General features: G+C 45.1%; 1 protein-coding gene and 1 pseudogene across 1 annotated transcript in view; one reads left to right on the top strand and one right to left on the bottom strand.

Annotated features, from left to right (window-relative positions):
* Positions 1–1020: 1020 nt before the first annotated feature.
* Positions 1021–16237, bottom strand: LOC114042613 (annotated as a pseudogene).
* Positions 16238–16686: 449 nt separating this feature from the next.
* LOC114042612 (zinc finger protein with KRAB and SCAN domains 7-like) overlaps positions 16687–24748 on the top strand; it is a 22258-nt gene continuing 14196 nt past the window's right edge. The window contains exons 1-7 of the mRNA XM_027861298.1: positions 16687–16694; positions 17150–17158; positions 17252–17660; positions 17693–17816; positions 18859–19013; positions 21965–22091; positions 23325–23420. Of these exons, the coding sequence (XP_027717099.1) occupies positions 16687–16694; positions 17150–17158; positions 17252–17660; positions 17693–17816; positions 18859–19013; positions 21965–22091; positions 23325–23420 (928 nt within the window). The remainder of the gene's footprint in view (positions 16695–17149; positions 17159–17251; positions 17661–17692; positions 17817–18858; positions 19014–21964; positions 22092–23324; positions 23421–24748) is intronic.

The following is a 24748-nucleotide window of genomic DNA, read 5'->3' as shown; positions in this document are numbered from 1 at the left end:
ACTTTTCTTATCTTTGTATTTTAGGGTGTTAACAGGATTTTACTGAGCCAGTCTTATATAGTCTGATATATTGTGGTGTTTAGTGAACTCCATTTTCCAAGGAAAGGCAGGTCTTCATTGAGCACATTCATAAGTCTTCTCTCCACTATGAACTCTTGATGTAAAGAGATGATTTCTGGCCTTCCCAACTGAGTCCAGACAGGGCTGGTTCGCAAGGTAAATTTTCTGATGTCTATCTCTTCACATTCATGACAGAGATGATTGCAAACTTATGTGAATTCCCTGATGGGAAGTAAGGGATGACTTTAGCCTGACTGCTTTCTCATATTGATTATATTAACAAGGTATGTCCTCTAGAATAGATTCTCTGATGTGAGAGAAATGATTTTCTGATTAATAACGAATTACTGAATGAGGACACTAAGCTTTTCTCCCCTTTCTATTTCCATATTCAGAAATCAGCCCCTGTAGGTGATTCAGCCAGCCTGAAAGGGCAGAAGTGATGAAATGAAATCTTGGGCAAGACTAACCCAACTGGAAAAGTTTAGATCTGACTAAAAGGTAGAGAGATTTTAGTCTAGGGGATTTCTGGCCCATTGAGCTTTAGTCAGACAGGGTTGAGGGGAAGTGGATTCCCCCTATTGTCTAGACTGCTCTATGCAAGGGTGGGAGAGGTAGAGATAAGTCTCTTTCTCCAGTATTGGGCAAAGAGTCATATGAGTCATGACTGCCAGCTCCTCATTTGAATAAGTCTACCTCTCATTATAATATTCATTCTCATTCATTTTTAACTAATCACAGTTTATAGCAGATGTATACCTGTTGGTAACACCTACTTATCTAAGGGCATATAAGTGTTGTGAGGCCTGCAGGATTCATCTTTGGTTTACAAGAGACAGCTACATGACCATAATGAATGAAATGACTACCCAGAAATTATGTCTCTTGGATTCTGCTCTCATCAGATTTGTTTGGTAAGGTGGGAGTGAACATAAAAAGTTTTATCACATTAGGTTTTGCTCAAGTATGGATTCTGTCATGTTGAGCAAGACTCTAGCTCTGTGGGAAAGTCTTTTCACATTAATTACATTCATAAGATTTCTCTCCAGTGTGGATTTTCTGATGTGGAGCAAGTTTGGAGTTCAGTCTGAAAGCCTTTCCACATTGATTACATTTATGTGGTTTTTCTCCAGTGTGGATTCTCTGATGCACAGCAACATCAGAAGTACTTCTAAAAGCCTTTCCACATTGATTACTTTCATACAGTTTCTCTCCAGTGTGGATTCTCTGATGTGTAACAAAACTGGAGCTCTGTGTGAAAAACCTTTCCACATTGATCACATTCATAAAATTTCTCTCCAGTGTGGATTCTTTGATGTGGAACAAAATGGGTGCTCTGTCTAAAAGTCTTTCCACATTGATCACATTCATAAGGTTTCTCTCCAGGGTGGATTCTCTAATGTGGAGCAAGAGTGTAGCTGCATCTCCAAGCCTTTCCACACTGATTACATTCATAAGGTTTCCTTTCACTGTGAATACTGTGATGAGTAATGAAGGATGAGTGTTCACTAAAAGCTTTACCTCATTCATGACACTCATGTGGTTTCTTTCCAGTCTGAATTTTATATTGGTAAATAAGGGATGACTGTTGACTCAAGTCTTTCCCACAATGATGACCACCATAAGGTTTTTCTCCTGTGTGGATTCTGGTGAAATACAGCACAGATTTGTCTCCCAGTGAAGTCACAGGCAGTATCACTCATGTTTTCCTCTTGAGTTTCTTTCACAGAAATGCTTAACTTTACTATACTCTCTTTCATTTCAGGGCTAATCTCTCCTTCTGCAAGGAGAAAAACACATTAAAACATACATAGAGGGGGCAGCTAGGTGGCACAGTGGATAGAGCACCGGCCCTGAAGTCAGGAGGACCTGAGTTCAAATCTGGCCTCAGACCAAACACTTGACACATACTAGCTGTGTGACCTTGGGCAAGTCACTTAACCCCAATTGCCTCACAAAAAAAAATGCAACCCCCCCCCCAAAAAAAACCATATATAGAGACACATGAACACACACATATAATTATAATCCCTTTCCTCCATTGTGAGAAAATAAACTAACTGATCTACATCCTGCTTTCCCAGACTATGGGAAAAGTGTCCAAAGTTAAATGGATAGAATCAATTAATGCCATTAGCTCACATCTGCAGGATAACTTGACTTCCAAAGAGCTTCACACACAATAACACACAATTGAATCCTCATAAACACCTGGGACACCAGCAGGTCCAGCATTCTTATTACATTCTCAACTCAGGCCATGAGCTCAGAATGGCTGAGTGACCTGCCCAACATCCTTGCAGCTGAGACTAGAACTCCAACCCTATAACTGGGCATGCTCTGTCCATGGTACTAGATGGCCTCTCTCCATTATGCTTAACATTGCTTCCCGCCCCCCCCAGAAAAAATGTATTTTATTATTACATGTTGACTTGTTCTCTCCTTCTCTTTGGGTCTTCCTATTCCCTGAGGAAGAACAATATTGATGTTAGGCCAATTAATAACCCTACAATGGGGCTTTAAGTTCAAGGGAAAAGAAGAGTCAATCAAAGTGGCAAACCTGACTGTTGTTGGGACTGCCAGCTTTGAGCAACCACCACTCTGATCACTCAGCAGCCATCAACATTGGGCCAGAGCCTCCACCAGTGACAAGATTAAGAAACACTGAAAGTTCAAATGGTAGGTAGTTTTTATTAGCAATAAAATATGATTATCAATCAAAATAACGGGGAAAGGACCCACTTGTACAAAAATATTTACAGCAGCTTTTTTGTGGTGGCAAAGAATCAGAAACTGAGGGGATGCCCATCCACTGGGGAATGGCTGAACAACTTGTGGTATATGAATGTAATGGAATACTATTGTGCTATAAGAAATGATGAGCAAGTGGAAACACTTGTATGGTCTGATGCCGAGGGAAGTGAGCAGAACCAGGAATACGTTGTACACAGTAACAGCCACATTGTGCAATGACTGACTTTGATACACTCAGCTCTTCTCAGCAATGCAAGATCTAAGACATCTCCAAAAGTCTCATGTTGGAAAATGCTATCATCCAAAGAAAGAACAATGGAGTTTGAATGCAGATGGAAGCATACTATTGGCTCTCTTTTTTTCTTGTTTTGCTTGGTTTCTTCTTTCTAATGGTTCCTATACTGCTGCTTGGCCCAGCTGCCTCAAGTCTCCCCCTACTCCAGTCACTCCTCCACTCACTTGTCAAAGTTCGTCTTCCTGAAGTTCTTGACTGACCATGTCACCATGTTCTCAACAAGTTCCTGTGGCTTTCTAACAAAAGGATCAAATATAAAATCCCCTCTAGGGCTATTAATCACCTACCCCTTCTTTACCTACCTCTCCTGCTCTTCTAATTTTCATTCACCTTATATCCCCACCAAACATGCTATACTCCAGTGGTGTAGGCCTCCCTTCTGTTTTGTGATTAGGACACTCCTTCCTGACTCCATGAGCTTTCCTCACCATCCTGTGCCTAGAATGCTCACCCTGGCTTCACTGAAGCCCCAGCTAGAGCCCCACTTCCACAATAAGCCTTTCCAGTCCTCCTTCACTGTAGAGCCTTCCCTCTCAATGAGCTCCAATTTGTCCTGTCCTTAACAGGGTTCTACATAGTTGTTGGCATGTTGTCTGTCCCACCAGTCTGTGAGCTCCAGAAGAGCAAGGGATGTCCCTCATATCTCTTTAGATCCCTGGTGCTTATCAGAGAATCTGGCACATAGCAGGCATTTCATAAATACTCATTGACTTGAAGGTCTAAGAAAGAGCCAATATTGGAAAACCTAACCCCTTTTTGCACTTTCAGGGGAATTCCTGCCTACAAATTCTAAACAATGTTTCTTTACTGGATCACAGATTTATCACTGGAAGAGAGCTTAAAGGCCATGGTATCAAATTCCCTCATTTTACAGATGGGGAGACTGAGGCTCAGAGCTTCTTTGACTTGTCCAGGATCCCACTGCTAAAAAGTGTCTAAAAAAGAATTCCAAGTCAGGTCTTCCCACCCCCAAACCTAGCACTTGCTTCGTCACCACATCTAGAAGCCTCTTGCAATCCCAGCTCTCATACACCTGCTTTCACCTCACTCACCTGGACAGCAGCTCCTCAGGCCTTCTAGCTCCAGCAGCCATGGTGCTTCCCTTTCTTCAAAATAAGAGATCAAATATTCTCTAGGAACTGGCAGCCCTGGGCATGGGGAATCAGGGATGAGGATGCAGAAAACAGTGTGCAAACAAAGCTACTGCATTTTGAGAATCACTCCATCATGTTCACACGTATCTGGCTTCTCCCATTAATGCTGGTAATGCCAGGAACCCAAAATAGGATATGCGCCATCAGGCTTGGAGAATCAGCTTTGGCCCTATCCCCTATGCTGCTCCTCGCTCCCTGAAACCCATAAACACCTTGGTACTGTTCATTCAATGAGTCTTTGCCTCTACTGGTGAGATTCTCCAGCTGGGAAACTCAGCGAACCTTAGTTAGTTCAAATTCTGACTCTTGGCCAGTCTGTTACTCCTGCCATTGACAGAGGCTTGCAAACAAGGAGCACAGGATGTTTCCCAGGACTCCTTAAGTGAGGTTTCCACAGCATTTATTGTGTGAGCTTTGGGGAGAGGTGGGGGAGAAGATCATGGAGACAATTAGGAATCAGAAAATTTGGTCTTGGCACACCTTCCTCGTAGAAGGATGGACTCATTGCAAAGTTTCCATTATCTAGAAATCAGAGGCAGCTGGTAGTGCAGTGGAGAGAGCCCTGGGCCTGCAGTCAGGAATGCCAGGGTTTAAATCCAGCCTCTGGCAGTTACTAGCTGTGTCCCTCTGGAAAAGTCACTTAACCTCTGTTTGCTTCAGTTTTCTCAAATGTCAAATGGGGATAATAATATCATCTAATGACATAATATTGTAAAGGGAGCACTTAGCACAACAGCTGGTGAACAGCAGATGAATAGAAATGCTTATTCCCTTCCTGTCTTTCCCACCATCTGTGCTGGAATGGGGGCATTGTAAAGGAAGATTGAGGACAAACCTGCCATAGCAGGCGCAGGTAGGAGCTGTGAGCTGCAAATTGAGGCTTCTCAAACAGAAGAATATCCTAAACACTTGGCCATTGCCAAAGAGGAAGGGGTCACAAGGAAAAGTCACCAGAGCAGTTTCCAGAGACAGCTTCAGGAGCAACCAGGAAACCTCCAGGTTCTGTTCACACAGTGTACTGACCTTTTATAGGAAAACCAGGCAGCAGGGGACCCTGTCTCTTGGACACAGGAGACCAGCACTTTTCTGTTCTAGTAATTGCTAAATGTTCCAAACCCAGCACATTCAGGATTGCAGACTCAGAGTGGCCAGGAGAAGTGTCCTTACCCAGGGAGAGCAGGTTCTGGGCATTCTCCAGCATGACCTCCTTTTACAACTCCTCCTGAGGATGGTCCAAGAGGCCCCACTCCTCTGCAGTGAAGTCTACAGCCACATCCTTGAATGTCACCCACTCCTAAACCATCAAAAGTCACAAGATCCTGGAGAGAGACTCCAGGATTCCTGTAGTCTAATACTTATCACGTGAGAGGAGGAAACTAAAACACAGAAAGGAGATTTACACAAAGCTGTACCTTTGTTGAGTATCAGAGTCAACACTTAAAACCATAGTCATTAAGACCCCAAACAAATATGTTGGAATGAAGTTGAGAAAGATCTTACTATGGAATGTGTCTCTATAGAATCTAGGACAAAGTGTGTGTTTTATCTATGAGGTGGAAGGATCTCTGGAGGAGAAAAAGAGATGTGAAATTCCTTCTTTATCAGAACTGATAAAAGTGATACATTATAAACAAAATTCTGTGCAGTTTGTTAGAAGCTGACAAGTACAGTGTATTCTATGGGGTTGAGGGGATTTATGTATAATTATAGAAAAGAGAGGAAAGAAAAAGAAAAGATCTAGTTATTCCTGAGAGGCTGAAACAAAGTCTTCTCTAGATAAAACATGAAAAGCATTCATAATACATACTAATTACACTCTGGACCGAACTAAGGGATATGAGACTTTCCAGTCAAATGAAGGAGAGTTATCTGTTGTTGCTTTGAGGGCTTGAGGCTGCCCTGGGTACAATGTGTCATGGTCAAAACATCTCATGTCTTCACTTTATGATTGCTTTTGCTTGTCAATAACATATATTTCTTTACTATAATATTGAGTTATGCACCTGGTCATTTTTGTTGTTGTTTGTGCTCAAAGAGGACCAAAATGACATCACTATATCAGGGTCAGTGCGTCTGACCATAGATGATGAGACTAGAAGAGCCCAGAAGTCTCCACCACAGGTGGGGCACAAAGAGTCCATGTGCTCTGAATTTGCACATCTCACCATTCTTTTGAGCTACTGCCATCCTGCTTTGCTCACATAGCACAGTACATTCTCTGATGTGGGCAGGCCATGCTGGGTGGTCCTTTGCCACTGTCTCCTATGTCTCACAATTGATTACAAAATTCTTCAGAGAGACCTTGGGAATATCCTTTTATCACTTCTTCTGACCATCTTGTGAGTGCCTTCTTTGCATGCGTTCTCTGTAAGAAAGCCTTTTAGGCAAACATACTTTTGACATTTCAACAACATGCCAGCCCATCGGCCTCAGACCCTTACTAACTGTGTGATCCTTGGCAGGTCATTTAACTCTGTTTGCCTCAGTTTCCTCATCTGAAAAATGAGCTAGAGAAAAAAAAAGAAAAGCACTCCAATATCTTTGCCATGAAAACCCCAAATGGGGTCACAGAGGTAGACGTGACTGAACAGCAACATCAATAACAATACCCACAAAATCACAAAGGAGATGTTTTACAGGGCTGAAGAAAATAACAAAAAACAAAAAGCCTATACTCTCAAGGGAAATGATGAGAAGATGTAAGGCTGTGGGGGAAGAGCACGTCGGGACCTCAAGCTATAGTACACAGCAGTGGCGTTGCTAAGATAAGAAGAGAGAGAGATAAAAGAAGGGAACAGATTAAACAAGGGAGATTCAGGGTCATTAGAGCTCAGCAACTTAGTGTTTGATAGTGTGGAAAACAGACTACTTCCGGTAAAACTTCTTATTTGCTTAAAAAGAACTGCTGAGAAAACTGGAAAACAGTCAGGAAATTAGGATTAGACCAACATCTTACACCACACTCTACAAGACATTCTGTCTGGGTGTTAATGTTGTTGTCTGGTTGTTCCAGTCATGTCTGACCCTCCGTGATCCCAGCTGGCATTTTCTTGGCAAAGAAATTATCAAGGAAAGCAGCCCTGATATCTAGAGCCAGAGGACCAAATAGAAATGGAAAGAACCCACCAATTACCTCCTAAAAAAGATCCCACAATGCAAACTCCCAGGAATATTACAGCCAAATTCCACAGCTCCCAGGGCAAGGAGAAAAGAGTGCGAGCTGCAAGAAAGAAGCAATCCAAATGGCCTGCAGCCACAGTCAGGCTAACACAAAACAGAGCAGCTTATACGTTAAAAAATCAGAGTGTGGAAAATGATATTCAGCAAGACAAATTACGACCATGCATCACATACCCAGAAAAACTGTGTAAAATCCTTCAGGGGCAGAAGTGGACATCCAATAAATGGAGGATAATCAAGCATTCCTAATGAAAAGACCAGGGCTGAACAAAAAATTTGATCTTCAAAGACAAGACCCAAGAGAAGCATCAAAAGGCAAACAGGAGGGGGCAGCTAGGTGGCACAGTGGATAGAGTGCGGGCCCTGAGGTCAGAAGGACCTGAGTTCAAATCTGGCCTCAGACCAAACACTTGACACTTACTAGCTGTGTGACCCTGGGCAAGTCACTTAACCCCCAATTGCCAAAATAAATAAATAAATAATAAATAAAAGGCAAACAGGAAAGAGAAAACACAAGAGACTTAATAAGGTTAAAATGTTTATATTCCTACATGGGCAGATGATACCTGAAACTCCTTTCTGACTATTAGGGCAATTAGAAGGAGTATACATTGACAATGATGGATAATATCGAAGAAAATGAAATTGAGGGGTGAGAAAGAGAATTGCATTCCAAGAAGAAGGAAGGGAGAGGGAGTCTCACATTCAAGAGATGGAGAAGAGCTATTACAGCGAAGGTGAAGATGGGGGAGATAGGAATGGAGGGACTGGACCTTACTTTCATCAAAATTGGTGCAAGGAAGGAATAACATACATGCTCAGATTGATATAGAAACCTCTTTCATCCTATAGGAAAGCAAAAAGGGTCAGGGATAAAGGGGGGGAACTGATAGAAGGAAGGGCAGATTGGGGGAGGCACTACTCAGAAGCAAAACACTGGTGAGGAGAAACAGGGTTAAAGGTGAGAGACAGAGAGAGAGGTAAGGAGGGAGGGAGGGAGGGAGAAAGAAACAGGGGGAAATGGAATGGAGAGAAATACAGCTACTTATCATAACTGTAAATTTGAATGAATGGAATGGAATTTACTAGATGTGAAATGGCCAATTTTGATTGAATTAAATTAAAAAGATTTCTTGTAGAAACAAAATCAATGCAACCAAGACTACAAGACAATTGAGGAAAAAAATACAGCAAGTATCTCTCATAAAGGCCTCATTTCTCAAATATACAGAGAATTGAGTCACATTTATAAAGGGGGGTAGTTAGTGCTTCTGATGCCAAAGTGCCATGAATCAGTTCAAAGTACAGAAGGAGAGAGAGCAGGGCAGTGTTGTTGCCATTGTCTTCAATTTCCTGCCTATTTTTGTAAAGAAATAAGCCATAGGTAGGGGATTGACAGCCTCATAGACGATCTTCTTTCTATGGAAATGGCTTCTTTGGTTGATGTGGGTCAAGTCTGAGGACAGAGTGCACTCACCTGGGCTGGGGGTCTCTGGCTCCCAGGGGCCATTCCCTCTGGCTCCAGGCTCCCTGCTGGGTCAGGCCTTGGTCTTCCCCAGGCTGAGAAGGGGAGGGTGAAGGATCCCAGAGGGAGCAGAGGTCTTTCTCTTTTCTTCCAGGGCAGGAGGCTGGCCTACAAGGATTTACAGAGGGTGACGCCCTGCTGTCAGGCCAGAGACTGCAGCTTAAAGGTGAGATAAGGCTTGGAAAAGAAGATGATCCCACCCTCTCCTACTGCTTCTCTTCTGTCTCCATCCTCTCTCCTATTCTCCTTCAGAGAGCTGAGAGGCAGAAGGGGCTTGTGATCCTAGATGGGGTGAGACCAGGCAGAGCCTCAATGGCTGTGATCTCCCTCCAATGGGTTTATGGCACCTGGACCCAAAAAAAGCAATCCCTCAGGGAGTTTCCCACCTACGCCCATCTAGACACTGGGCTATCCTTTCACCGTGGCCCAGACCCAGCCCAGTCCTTTATCGTCTGTTACCTCAGGACCAGCCATGCTACTCTGCACCCCTGAATCTCATCTAGATCCCTTCTCTGTTACCTCTGGATCAATCCAGGCTACTGGCCACCCCTAGACCCCATCCAAATATTCCCACAATTTTTTCCCTATTAAAAAAAAATGTCCATCTCGTTTCTACCAAATGTGCAGATTCTTAAAAATCTCACCAGTTTCTATTGGTGACACAATAAACCTTGTCTCTAACTGAAAGAGTGTTTGAGAGGTCAAATTATTTTGAGGCAGATTTGTGCCCTTTACCCTTGCATTTCCAGGTTCACTCAAGCTTTTCACTTGTCTTTTACCAAAGACTAGATTCATGGGTCCCTGAGGGTAAGGTTTGAATTTTGGGAAAAGGTGACCCAATCTTCAATCTGGGGAGGGTGACCCTGAACATCTGGGAAGTGACTGGGAGTCTAGAAAAGAGTTAGCAGTGGGATCATGTGCAGGAGCCAGGATAGGGAGGGAGGATTGCCCCAGGCAGACAAGGAGGATACTCACTGCATGGTCAGAGGAGGAGAAGGAGACTCAATGTAAGAACAGCCAGCGGAGGGGCTGGCTCAGCACCACCTGGGCCCTGCACCCAAAGAGCTGGTATCCAGAAAGCAGAAATCTCAGGTCCAAGAGAAGAGTGTGATCTCAGCTCTGAGGGAAGAAGGCAGACAGATCTCAATTCCAAGGGCAGAAGGCAGAGAGATATTGGCTCCAGGGAAGGCAGAGATAGTTCAGCTCCAAGGGCAGAAGGCAGAGCCCTCTCAGCACAAGTTCTACTTTTCAGCCAGCCCACTCTGGGAGGGTCCTCCCACCCTCTGCCCAGCCTCTGAGGCCCTGAAGACGGGCCCTTTCCTCCCATCACACTGAAGACAAGGTGCTCAGGACCCTTTCTGCCTATTCTCCCCAAGCCATCACCTGGAACCCCTTGGCCCCTGGGATGAGCCCTCTTCTGCCCTACCTTCCTCCCAGGCTTCCAAACTCCATCCCAGAGCTCATATTCCACCTGGGCTACCACCCACCAGGCTGGTTATCTCTGGGAGCTCCTCCTCCCCCATCACTCTACCACCTGATTCCTTACTGGAAGAAAGAAGCAGGAATTTAGGAGGTGGGAGGGGGAGAGCAAGGAAGAGGCAACCTGGAGATTTCCAGGCAAGTAAGTGATTCACAGCAAAACAGAGCTTCCTTTCAGAATGGCAGATGTCACCAAACGCAATCAGTTGGGTTAGCACATTTCTCCTAACTTAGAATATGGGCTCATTGAAAGTCAGATCCCAGGAGGATAATTGGGATGTTTTACTCTCTAAGGACAGATCCACTCTTAATGGAAAATACACTTAAAATTTGGCATTTAAGGTGATGTGTTTAGGAGCTGAAAAAATATGAAATGTAATTGGCTCAGAATTATCCTATTGTACTCCCCAAATGCAGTCAGTCTACAGGGTCAAACAGATAAATGGATAAAGTGGCTTATATGGAAGATCATTCTGATTAAGATATCCAACTGAATTGACGTAATTTGATGGGCCATTTTGTTTCATGTATTACAACTGTAACATTGATATCATCATGCTTCTAATTTTTCTCAATTGGGGATTTGTGGGAAACCATCACGTAAGTTATGCTCAATCTAAAAAAAAAATGATTTCTGGAGGCATGTGCAATTGTACCCTTAGAAAAGGAACTTTTCTTTTGATCTGAATGCTGTGAAATTATGAATTAAGTCGTAAGACTGTGCTTACGATATTTCCAAACTTTTCTATATTTAATTGGGTATATTTTGCTTTAAAATGAATAATAATAATTTACTCTTTGAGAAAAGTACAAAGGACTTTGAAAATTCTTCACCCTGATTAAGGAGGCAAAATACAGGACAAAGAGAATTAAAAGGAGTCCATCATCCTATGTCAAGCTAGCAAAACATTGAGGGGTTGATCACCTTAGGTCAGCAAGGGATTCAAGATGGAGCCAGCTTCTACTGATGCCTTTTGTAATGAGATGAGACAATCTGGCTGGGTCTGAAGCAGTAAAATGGGATGGACCGTTGCATCTCAGCTCCTCACCTATTGCCAGTACAGGAGGGCTACCAGGAGCAGACTGCCTGATGCCTCCCCCAACACTGACTGACAAGCAGGTCTGGGAACAATGGGGTCACTGGGTCAGTATGACGTTCAATATTATCTCTGGAGTTCTTTGGGAACTTACCGAGTGAGGGCTTTGGGACCTTCTCTTTGGCAAGGTCACAAAATCTTAGGAAGATTTATGGAAGAAAGTGCTGAGAAAAGGGTGTCCGATTCTAAAGGGATGAAGCGGTTCACTGAGTAACCAAGACCTCTCACAGGGGAAGGGGGAGCGGTGCAGAGAGGGGGAAGAGAGACCAGGTGGAAAGGGCAGTGAGCAGAAGCCAGGAACTCTGTTGTGACCCAGGGTCCGACCCTCCTGGGACCTACACCAGCAGAGCTAGCTTCCAGAAGGCAGAGATATCGCAGCTCTAAGGGAAGGCAGAGTGAGCTATGCTCCTGGGGAAGAAGGCAGAGACTTACTAACATCAGGGGAAGAAGGTTTTACAAGTTTGGTTACAAGTTTGCTTCTAATATAGGAGCCATTTTTATCTGATGGACTGTCTGACCTCTGATTATGAAAAGTGTAAAATCTCACCTGGAACAATATGTATGGAAGTGACATCTTTGAACCATCTTAGTCTCAAGAAACCCCAGCCTTGATTCCCAAAGGGCCTCCTTCCTTGACTAGAGCTGATATTGCAGATCTTGGGGTGCAGAAGAGAATGCCTCAAATTCTCTTGAGCTGGGGACTCAATCACGTTAATTCAAAAAGCATTTATGCATTACTCAGTAAACATTTTTAGGCACCTACTATGTGCCAGGTGGTATACTAACTGATGAGGATACAAAGAAGGATTAAGCAGTCCCTCACAATTGTTTTTTCTTTATAATATTGCTGTCTTCATTGTTCTCTGGGTTCTGCTCAGTTCACTTTGCATCAGTTCATATGGGTCCTCCCTGATATTTTTTAAATATTCCCTTCATCATTTCTTACAGCATAATTATATATCATTACATTCTCATACCATAACTTATTTAGCATTCCCCAATTGGCATCTCCTTCATTTCTAATTCTCTGCCACCACAAGAAGAACTGCTAGAAATATTTTTTCTACATATGGATCCTTTTCCTTTTCCTGTTATCTCTATTGAGAAAAGATCACGTAACAGCATTGCTGGGTCAAAAAGCATGCAAAGTGAGGCAGCTAGGTGGTGCAGTGGATAGAGCTCCGACCTTGGAGTCAAGAAGACCTGAGTTCAAATCTGGCCTCAGACACTTAACACATACTAGCTGTGTGACCCTGGGCAAGTCACTTAACCCCAATTACCTCACCAAAAAGAAAAAAGCATGCAAAGTTACACAGCCCTTTGGACATACATCCACGTTTTTCTCCATATTGGTTGGATTGTTCACAACTCCACCACTGGGGTATTACTGTAGCTGCTTTCCCACATCCCCTCCAACATTTGTTATTTTCCTTTTCTCCCATCTTACCCTATCTCATGGAGGTGATGTGGAATCTCGGTTGTTTTTTCCTTTGCATTTCACTAATTATTAGTGATTTAAATAACTCCTTCATATGACAATTAATATCTTGGATTTCTTCCTCCAAAAATGGCTGTTTGTATATTTTGACCATTTATCAATCAAAGAATGCATAATTTTGACTCAGTTCTCTATATATTTGAGAAATGAGGCCTTCACCAGAGAAATTTTATCCAAGTAAAAATTCCAGCCCCTCAGTTTCTTGATTTTGTTTAAATTTTAAAATTTAAATAATTTTTTTTATTTCATTTTCATTTAATTTTAATGGCTTTTGGCTGCATATTGTTTTGTTGCATGAGACTTTTACATTTTATGAAATCAAAATGACCTGTTTTATCTTCTGCAAGCCTCAGTCTCTTGTTTGATCAAGGACTCTTCTAATGAATTTCCTTAAAGTCAGAAATAAAGTCTTATCTACATGAAAACAGGAAGAGAATTCTGAAGAAATATTAATCACAATCTTAACCAAACTGAACGGTATGAAACTGTTTCCATGCAGGTAAAGAAGAGATTTGCTGTGGTTGAGTTGTTTCAGTCAAAGCTAATTCTCCATTACCCATTTGGGGTTTCCTTGCCAGAGATACTGGAGTGCTTTGTTATTTCCTTCTTCAGCCCACTTTACAGATGAGGAAACTGAGGAAAACAGAATTAAGTGACTAGTCTAGAGTCATACAGCTAGTAAGTGTCTAAAGCTGGATTTGAACTCAGGTCTTCTTCCACAACCTTGTCATCTACCTATTATGAGTTATATATTCCTATGTGAGGTAAGAACCTTTCATTTCTTTTAATAGTATGGGGATAATTGGGCAATTACACAAAAACTTGTGAAACCAGAACGTAATTCTGCTATTTAGTGAGGTTAATATCATAACCGTCTCAGTTTTGTGTCAATGAAAAGAACAACATACACTTATCTCGAGAGAGGAATGGCTTGTGGTCTATCTTATGAGTGGCTTACAGAGGAACCCACATTTACTAGGGCTTATTCATTTGATCATGGCAAAAAGCTGAAAATGTTTTTTATTATAAAGAAGTTTCTTGATATGCACTGTTTTGAAATTGATAATGTATTTCTATATCCCACCCTGGAACCTTTGGTATATTTGAAGTGAACTCTAAATAAATTCATTTTTTTGTAGCAGAGTCCATCTTCTTATAAAAAGTGTTCTGCTATTAATTTCTTAGCAGATTCCCATCATCCTAATGGGGAAATAAACAATGGCAAGTATAAAAATTGGGTTCTAAGTTTTGGTTTGTATCTCAGTTTCTTAGATATATCAATATGAAAATTGGCTAACCTAAAATTGTAAATTCCCTAGTCTAAAAGCTTCCAAGTTTGACTTTCTAATAGTAGAGACATATGGTTTGAGGTAAATTTCACTAGTTGACCTGGTTATTGCAAAGTTAATTTAAAATTGTGTTAAACCCAATTGCCTAGGATCTCTATAAGTGACCTGAACCTAAGAAGCCGGTCAGCTGGAAACTGCTCTAAAGACCAAACCCCAACCAAAGGGCTGCATCTGATGGTGTCTTGAGAAGCAAACATCTATCAGAGATGAGACTTCTGAGTCTTAAATGAATTATTTGATTTTACTGTTTACTTTTTCCTGTGCACCCTTTCTCTGTAAGGTCTACGTGATTGAGCGGACTGTCCCCTTTGATTTTGTCAACGCAATCAGTCTCTTTCCCTCTACCCCTCACGGTGTTTCCCCTTCTAAGCCCCATCATTAAGAAACCTTGATGAAGTATTTGTCATGTCACTCACGGATTCATTGAGAAGACTAAAGTCTCTGTTCTGAATAGGTCAGTGCAGGGCCCAGGACTGGACGAGCTCAGGAACAGGAATGGTCGGGGAGGGTCCCTTCGTGCCAGGCACAGCAGAGAAAACTGGAAAGCGGTTCGGTAGAAATCAGGCTTGGACTGCCAGCCTCTGGCTCCTGCTGCACTGACTTCAGAGAGAGGCTGGACCTGACTACAAGTCCCCCGTTAAAACCTCTAAGAAAGAAGCTGGAGGAGGAGAAGGAAGGAGAACCACAATCTCAGCACCCCCAGACCTCCTGAAAACGGATGGAGAACATCACGGCCCAGCCTGAATCCAGAGTGAGGCCTTGTTCCAGAGCAAGTCAGAGTAGAGGGACCACAAGTTCTGTGGACGTCAGGGAAGGGGTCTAGTCAGGAAGGGCATTGCTGAGCATTCCAGACCAGGGAGAGGCTGTCCAGCAGGCCAACAAGAGGCAGCGTAATGCTCAGACCGAAACACAGTTCAGGAATTCTCGGTCAAAAGGAGGAGGAGGAAAGGGAATCTAAGCATTTGGGCGGCACTGAAAGCTTGCCGGCCCTTGGCATCAGCTTTGCCTGAGATCCTGGAATAACAGAAAACTCCATACCCCAAGAAAGCAGCAACAAGATGATCGTGGACACTCCCTCCGGGATGAGGAGAGAGCCTGGCGCTGACATCAAGTCCGTGGTCAGAAGGGAGCCTGGAGGGAGAAGTAAAAAATAAAGAACCCCACCACAAATGTTACCTCGGTGACGGAGAGGCTCAGGACACAACTCGGAGAAGAGAATAACTTCACACCATCTCCAAGCAAAGCCTCAAAGAAAAGCACAGTGTGGGCTTAATTTCAAGGAGAATTTCTGCAAATGAGCATGTAAGAGTTAAAAGAGTAAAACCATTTTTAAAAAAGTATATGAGAACACTAGAGGGAAAAATGGAAAAGAAATGAGAGTTGAGGAAGAATCGAAAAGAGAATTAAGGGCTTTCCCCAGAGTTACAGAACTTAGCCAAGTAACAAATATATGGGAAAATACAATAGGCAAAGCAAAGCTATATCTCCATGAGACAATGAAAAATAATAAAATGAAATCAAAGACTAAAAAAAATAGAAAAAACTGTAAATTATCTCACAGGAAAAAGTACTAGCCTGGAAATTAGATTTAGGAAAGAGAATTTTAGAATCACTAGGTAACCTTAAAACCATGACCATGCATCTTATTTCAAGAAAATATTTCTAAAAACATTGGCAGGTCTCTTTAGAACTGAAGGTCAAACTAAAAGTAGAAACAATCCACGGCCTAACTCTGGAAAGAACCCTGACGAATGAAAACTCACAGGACAGTCCTGGCCACCATCCGTAGGAGAGGTCTGTTGTACCTTGGTGACAGAGGAGCTTGGGCTAGCCCCAGTCCTGGCATAGTCCCAGGGCGGTGGCTGCTTCCTGAGCTCTCAGCCCACAGCCAGAGGGGGATCCAGTGGCTGATCAGAGGGGGACGGCAGGGATCTCTTTGGTGGCGCCGAGGCAGGATTCTTTTGCTTTGCCTGTGCTTGGATCTGGGTCACAGTTCTGGGTGGCGGTCCTAGGGCGAGGAAGAGTGACAAAGAGCTCCGGACTTGGGGTCAGGCTTGAATCTGGCCTCAGACACTCATTAGATGTGTCACCAGGGTTGTCCCAGTAAATGTTTAACAAACAGCTCTCTGGGAGGGGGGTTGTATACACAACACACTTTTGAATTTAATCTACATTCAAACATTTTCTCCATCATTTTCTTAGTAATAACAATAGCAAACATTTATACGGAGCCCACCATGAGCCAGGCCTTGTGCTAAGTGCTTTACAATGATCTCATCTGATCTTCAAGAGAATATGGAGAGGTAGGTGCTATTATTGTTCCCATTTTACAGATGAGGAAACTGAGGCCAACAGAGCTAAAGTGACTTGTCACACAGCTATTAAGTGTCTGAGGTGGAATTTGAACTCAGGTCTTCATGACCCCAGGCCTCTTGGTCTATCTGCTGGACAGCCTGGCCGCCCCTAGACAATTAACCAAACACTAAATCAAGAGCTGATTTGAAGCATTTGCAGATATCTGAAGTGTCAATGTTCACACTGAAAATTTAACCACCAGCTCTCCCACACTGGCAGGAGCCAACTCCGGTACACTAAGTTCTGTCGGCCTCAGTTTCCTGTTCTGTAAAGTGGGCATAACAGTAGCACCCATTTCACGGGCTGGTTTTGAGGAGCAAATGACCTAACACATGGAAAACCTGTGTAGACCTTCAAAGTAGACCTGTTGGACATTCGGGCCCTTTTTACGCCCCTTCGGGAGACCCCAGAGGTGAGCCCCCCCTAAGCTTTAAGTGGCGGGTCCGTGGAGTGTCAGGGACCAAAGCCCTGGTGAAAATAAAGCCCTAACCCTCTCCTTGGTGAGGGGGCGGGGCCGGAAACTGAGCCAAGACCAGTCAGAGCTCTGGGCCCGCCCCATCCCCGGGCCCCGCCCTCTCCCCTCTCCCCTCCCACTCCATCCTCCCCTGGTCCCGCCCCATCTCCTTGGCCCCGCCCCACGGTCAGTGGTTCAGGCCCAGCCCCGCCTTGGGCGCAGCCAATTGGAATCAGCGGCGGACCCCACGTGTGCCTCGCCCCGCCCTTCTGCCGAGTACACAGGAAGCGGCCTTCCCTGGGAACTCCCGCAGCGGTCCCTCCCCTCGGCCTTGTCCCAGGCCTTGGAGGAGGTTACGGTACCCTCTTCCCTCTGGGTCTGCTTGCGCAGGCGCAGTTTCACCGGAGACCAACTGGCCGGGGAGAGAGAGGTTGTGTTAGGTGAGCTGTGGGGGCGGGGCGTGAGGGTGGGCGTGGCTCTGTTGTGGGTGAGCTGCTGGGTCCGAGAGAACGTGGGAGGGGAGAGGAGCCCGAGCGGAGGCTGGCTGGGCGGGACTCCCCCTTCCTGTCCCGCGTGGAGCAGAGCTCAGTCTGGCCTCTGTGCTTGCAGGTCCCAGGTAGGTTGGCCCAGGCAGCCGTGCTGCCCTGCCTTCAGGGCTCCTCCTCCCCCTCCCCCTCCTCCTTGGTGTGAGGGCCCCCGCTGCGCGCCCCCTAACGCTGCCAGGGTCTTCCCCCTCTGCAGGTTCTGGGGCTCACTTTGCCCTAGGGACCCAGGAGTCCTGCTTCCAGCCCCCTTTCAGGCTCCAGGTGTTCTGTGTCCCTGACCCCATCATTAGGGGTTGAGGTGTTCTCCCTTCCGACCCCCCTGTAATGATCCAGGGTTCTGCCTGCCCCGAGGACCCCGCTTTGGATGCAGGACCCCTAGCTCCTTCCTGGCCTCCCGGCTCCTGCCTGGCCCCTTCTCTGGCCCCCCAGCTCCCGTGCTGCCTAGAGAGAGAGAATCAGGAGGACTTTGGATAACCATTCAGAAGTTCTGCCTGGAGACAGATCAGCAGGAAGCCTCTGGAGGTTAAGCTAGCAGCCTTTTCCAAGGATTGTCCTGCTACAGGATGGAACTCAGTCCAGCTCTCGCCTCATGCACAGCAAACGTTTGCAAATTCGTCAGGTTTTACTGCTTTGGGAGTCCAAAGGGAGTTTATGAGTTTTAGTACTGAGGAAACTTCATCCATCTCACTCACCTCCCTCCAAGATCAAGAAGGCAGTCTTTTGTGTAGATACTGTGTGTGTGTGTGTGTGTGTGTGTGTGTGTGTGTGTGTCTGTGTGTGTGTGTTAGTTGGGGAGAGGGGAGGCAGGGAGGGAGGGCAGAGGACCACCTGGAGAGAGACCTGATTCAGGAGCCATTGAGACTCTGCTTGGTCTCATCCCATCTGGAATCCCAAGCACCTTCTGCCCCCTGGGTCTCTGATGGAGGATTGGGGAGAGAAATGGGGTAGAAAGGAGCGGGAGAGGGAAGGAGCCTTCCTGTTGAGGCCATCTTCATTTCCAAACCAGACCCTGCCTGCTTTCTCCCTCCCTCTGCAGGTTGGGGTCTCTGCCCTGAGGGCAGGGCGGGGTCTTTGTAACACCTGTGGGACCTCACTCTCAGTAAATCCCTGTAGACCAGCCTGCTGCCCAGGAAGATAAGGGAAGGACCTCTGCCCCTCTGGGATCCTTCAGCCTCCCCAGCTCAGCCTGCAGAGGACCAAAGCCTGACCCAGCAGGGAGCCCAGAGCCAGAGGGAATGGCCCCTGGGAGCCGCAGACCCCCAGCCCAGGTGAGTGCACTCTGTCCTCAGCCTTGACCCACATCAGCCAAAGAGGCCTTTTGCAGACACAAAGAGGATTGTCTACGAGACTGGCAGTCCCCCACCTGTGGATTGTTTCTTTACAAAAGTAAGCAAGGAATTGAAAACAGTAGTAACAACACTGCGTTGATCTCTCCTGTGTTTTGAACTGATTCTCAGCACTCTGGCATCACAAGCCCTAACTACTCCCCTCCCCTCTCCCAGCTGCTGCCCTCCCTCCCGTGTTCATTTTTGAAGTTTTCCTTTTTGATCCCTGAGTCACAAGGACAACCACTTCCCTCATTCCTCTCTCTTCTGCAGGGGTCTTGTCTTTGCTTCCTTTATGTGTGCCTAGCACCCCTCCCCCACACATCCGTAGACCTGCTCTCTCCTCCCTTTGCTTCTTTGGTCAAGCTCTGGGGGAATTATTCAAAGAGCTTTCTTTTCTAATGGGGAAAGGAAGGTATTGAAGGAGATGCATAGTTCCTGTCAAGGAGGCATTAGGCTCAAAGGCAAAGACACAATGCAGTGACTTACTTTCTCTCCAAAATCCACTTTTGACTATCTTCACAACAACTCTGTATGGTAGGTATTCTTATTATCTTTGTTTCACAGTTCAGGAAACTGAGGCAAACAGACCAACCAGGGTCAGATAGCTAGTAAGTGTCTGAGGCTGGATTTGAACTCAGATCTTCATGGTCTTCTACCATTTCCTAGCTCCATCAGCATGGTATTAGTGTGCCCATCTTCCCACAACTCCTCCAACGTTGACTGTGGCCATTTTTTTCTCGTTTTTGTCGATCTTGCTGGGTATGACGTGAAGCCTCAGTGTTTTGGTTACATTTCTCTTATTAGTGGTTTGGAGCATTTTTTCATGTGGTTGGGAATACTTGGCAGTTCTTTTGAGAATTCTTTGTTCCTTTCCTTTGACCATTTATCTACTGGGGAATGGCTGTTAGTCTCATGTTTATTAATTGTTTATAGATCTTGGACACCAAACGCTTATCACAGAAATTTGATACCAGAGTTTTGGTTTTTGGTTTTGATTCCCTTTCAAACACTTTCTTATCCTGCCTGCATAGTGTTGTCTCTGCAGAAGCAGCTTTTCAGTTTCAAATAATCAACGTTTCGCATTTTATTTTTGTGATTCCTTCTATCTCTTGTTTGGCTAAGAATACATCTCCTACCGGTACCTGTGAAAGTTGCATGCTCCATTTGTCTCCTAATTGTTTGTAGTATAATCTTTAATATTAAGGTCATATATACATATAGGAGGGGCAGCTATGTTGCATAGTGCATGGAAGCCCAGGCCTGGAGGCAGGAGGACCTAAGTTCAAATTGGGCCTCAGACATTCCCTAGCTGTAAGACCCTGGGCAACCCTGTTTGCCTCAGTTCCTCCTCTGTTCCTTCTGGCTGCTGGAGAAAAGAGGTTAGCAATAGCCTAAGTTCTTCTTTCTAGTCTCAGTGGATAAGCCCAACAGTTGATGTCTGCTGTGCCAGAGATCGCTCAGTGCTTGGGGGGCTCTGAAGGAAAGTGGAGAGAGAAGATGACACTGAATTCCAATTTGAAGGCCTGCAGAGCTCTTGTGCTGACCTCATTGTTGTATGCCTGTGAAAACTGGACAGCCTACCAGCGCCATGCCAGGAACCTGAATCTCTTCCATTTGAATTGTCTTAGGACACATAATTGTCTTAATCACCTGGCAAGATGAGGTCATTTCTCAAGTTAGACTTCCAGGCATTCACAGTCTACTGCAGAGAGCACAACTCCAACCATCGGGCCATGTTGTTCAAATGCCAAAAATGTGTTTGCCTAAAAGACTCTTTTACAGAGAACTCGTTCAAAGAAGGAGCTGACAATGTGGTCAGAAGAAGGGGGTGGAAGAACATTCCCAAGGTCTCTCTGAAGAACTTTGTAATCAGTTGGGAGAGATGGGAGACACTGGCAAAGGACTACCCAGGATGACTTGCCCAAATCAAAGAATGTGCTGTGCCGTGTGAGCAAAGCAGAATGGCAGTAGCTGAAAAGAATGGTGAGATGTGCAAATTCAGAGCCTTCTCCACCTCAAATGTTCACATGGACTCTTTGGGCCCCACCTGTGGTGGAGCCTTCTGGGCTCTACTAGTCTGATCATCCATAGTCAGACACACTGACCCTGATATAGTGATGTCATTTTGGTTTACTTTCAGCCCAGCAAACCAGAAAAATGCAATTAAATAGTATAATGAAGTATGTTTTATTCAAAAACAAAAACAATCATAAAGTGAAGGCATGAGATGTTTTCTCCGTGACACACCATACCCAGGGCAGCTTCAAGCCCTCAGCATAACAGATAACTCTCCTTCCCTTGGCTGGAAAGTCTCATAGCCCTCAGTTCAGTCCAGATTGTAAGTAGTGTGTCTCTAGAAGCCTTTTCATGTTTTATCTAGATGAGACTTGTTTTCAGCCTCTCAGGAAATTAACTAGATCTTTTCTTTTTCTTCTCTTTTCTTGAATCACACATAAATTCCACACCTGTCCCCACCCCAGAATACACTGTACTTGTCAGCTTCTCACAAACTCTGCACAGAATTTTCTTTATAACATGGCGGCTTTTACCAGTTCTGATATGGACGGGATTTCACATCATCTCTCTTTCTCCTCCAGAGATCCTTCCACCTCTTAGATAAAACACACACTTTGTCCCAGATTTTGAAGAGACACATTCCATAGTAAGACCTTTCTCAACTTTATTCCAACTCACCATATCAAATGCTTTTCTCAATATTCTGTTGGGTTCTTAATGACGATGGTTTCAGGTGTCGACTCTGACACTCATCAAGGGCACCACTTTTGGGTAAACCCCTTCCTGTGCCTCAGTTTACTTCTTTCATTTGATGAGAGTTAGACTACAGGAATCCTGGGGTCTCTTTCAGCTCTTGTGACTTTTTGATGATTTAGGAGCTGGTGACATTCCAGGATGTGGCTGTGGACTTCACCCAGGAGGAGTGGGGCCTCTTGGACCCTCCTCAGAAGGACTTGTACAAGGAGGTCATGCTGGAGAATGCCCAAAACCTGCTCTCCCTGGGTAAGGACACTTCCCCTGGCCACTCTGAGGCTACAATCCAAGGGAATATCTTCATTCCTGAGTGTGCTGGGTTTAAAGCGTTTATCAAGTACTAGAAGAAGGTGCAGAGTTGGAAGCATTTATCAATTATTAGAAAGAGAAAAGTGCTGGTCTCCTGTGTCCAGGAGACAGGGTCCCCTGCTACCTGGTTTTCCTATAAAAGGTCAGTACACTGTGTGAAGAGAACCTGGAAGTTTCCTGGTTGCTCCTGAAGCTGTCTCTGGAAACTGCTCTGGTGACTTTTCCTTGTGACCCCTTCCTCTTTGGCAATGGCCAAGTGTTTAGGATATTCTTTTGTTTGAGAGGCCTCAGTTTGCAGTTCACAGCTCCTACCTGTGCCTGCTATGGCAGATTTGTCCTGAATCTTCCTTTACACTGCCCCCATTCCAGCACAGATGGTGGGAAGGCAGGAAGGGAATAAGCATTTCTATTCACCTGCTGTTCACCACCTGTTGTACTAAATGCTTTCTTTACAATATTATGTCATTAGATGATATTATTATCCCCATTTGACATTTGAGAAAACTGAAGCACACAGAGGTTAAGTGACTTTTCCAGAGGGACACAGCTAGTAACTGCCAGAGGCTGGATTTAAACCCTGGCATTCCTGACTCCAGGCCCAGGGCTCTCTCCACTGCACTACCAGCTGCCTCTGATTTCTAGATAATGGAAACTTTGCAATGAGTCCTTCCTTCTATGCAGAAGGTGTGCGAAGACCAAATTTTCTGATTCCTAACTGGCTCTATGATCTTCTGTCCCACCTCTCCCCAAAGCTCCCACGCTAAATGCTGTGGAAACCTTGCTTAAGGAGTCCTGGGAACCATCCGGTGCTCCTTGTTTGCAAGCCTCTGTCAATGGCAGGAGTAACAGACTGGCCAAGACTCAGAATTTGGACTACCTAAGGTTCACTGAGTTTCCCAGCTGGAGAATCTCACCAGAAGAGGCAAAGACTCCCTGAATGAATGGTACCAAGGTGTTTATAGCTTTCAGGGAGTGAGGAGAAGCATAGGGGATAGGGCCAAAGCTGATTCTCCAAGCCTGATGGCGCATGTCCTATTTTGGGTTACTGGCATTACCAGCATTAATGGGAGAAGAAGCCAGATATGTGTGAACATGATGGAGTGATTCTCAAAATGCAGTAGCTCTGTATGCACACTGTTTTCTCCATCCTCATCCCTGATTCCCCATGCCCAGGGCTGCCAGTTCCCAGAGAAGATTTGATCTCTTATTTGGAGGAAAGAAAAGCACCTTGGCTGCTGGAGCGAGAAGGCCTGAGGAGCTGCTGTCCAGGTGAGTGAGGTGAAAGTAGGTGTGTGACAGCTGGGATTGCAAGAGGCTTCTAGGTGTGGTGACGAAGCAAGTGCTAGGTTTGGGGGCAGGAAGACCTGACTTGGAATTCTTTTTTAGATGCTTTTTAGCAGTGGGATCCTGGACAAGTCACTGCACAACTGAGCCTCAGTCTCCCCATCTGTAAAATGAGGAACTTGGCCCCATGGCCTTAAAGCTCTCTTCCAGTGGTAAATCTGTGATCCTGTAAAAAGTCATTGTGTGTAATTTGGAGGCATTGACCTCCCCTGAAAGTGCAAAAAGGGGTTAGGTTTTCCAATATGGGCTCTTTCTTAGACCTTCTTCATGTCAATGAACATTTAATAAGTGCCTGCTGTGTGCCAGACCCTCTGCTAAGCACCAGGGATCTAAAGACATACAAGGGATATCCCCTGATCTCCTAGAGCTCACAGACTGGGGTTGGGGGGGAGGGGGGCTGACAACATGCCAACAACATTGTCGAACCCTGTTAAGGACAGGACAAGTTGGAGCTCATTGAGAGGGAAGGCTCTCCAGTGAAGGAGGACTGGAAAGGCTTATTGTGGAAGGGGGGCTCTAGCTGAGGCTTCAGGGAAGCCAGGGTGAGCATTCTAGGCACAGGATGGTGAGGAAAGCCTGTGGAGTCAGGGGATGGAGTGTCCTGTTCACAGAAGAGAAGGGAGGCTCATAGCACTGCATTATACCATGCTTGGTGGGGATACAAGATGAAAGAAAATGAGAAGAGCAGGAGAGGGGTAGATAAAGAAGGGGTAGGTGATTAATAGCCCTAGAGAGGATTTTATATTTCATCCTTTCCCTAGGGAGCCATAGCAGGTTGTTGAGAACATGGTGACATGGTCAATCAAAAGTTTAGGAAGATGAACTTTGACAAATGGGTGGAGGAATGACTGGAGTGGGGGGAGACTTGAGGCAGCTGGGCCAAGCAGCAGGTTCTTGTAATACCACAGGTGTGAGGTGACTGGGGCCTGAACCAAGACAGTGGCAGTGTTGGGAGAGAAGGGGGTGAATGGGAGTGATGTCACCTAGGTGGAATCACAGGACTTTGTAGCAGATTGAATAGGGGGTCAGGAGTGTGACTGTGTGAGAGTCAGGGAGGGGTGCATGACACTTCTCTGCCTGCACTATTGGGAGGATGCCTTGGAGAACCTTAGGAAAGTAGGAAGATGGGAGGGCTGAGGGAAAGAGAATGAGTTCAGTTTGGATACAGTAGGAGAACCAGGAGAGGAGTGTCACTAAAACCCAGAGAGGGAGGGGGGTGATTGACTGTGGAAGGCTGCAGAGAAGTCAAGGAT

The sequence above is a fragment of the Vombatus ursinus genome, unplaced genomic scaffold (assembly GCF_900497805.2).
Source record: "Vombatus ursinus unplaced genomic scaffold, bare-nosed wombat genome assembly UNPS02014656.1, whole genome shotgun sequence".
Classification (NCBI taxonomy): Eukaryota; Metazoa; Chordata; class Mammalia; order Diprotodontia; family Vombatidae; genus Vombatus; species Vombatus ursinus.
This window is presented reverse-complemented; position numbering and strand designations above follow the sequence as displayed.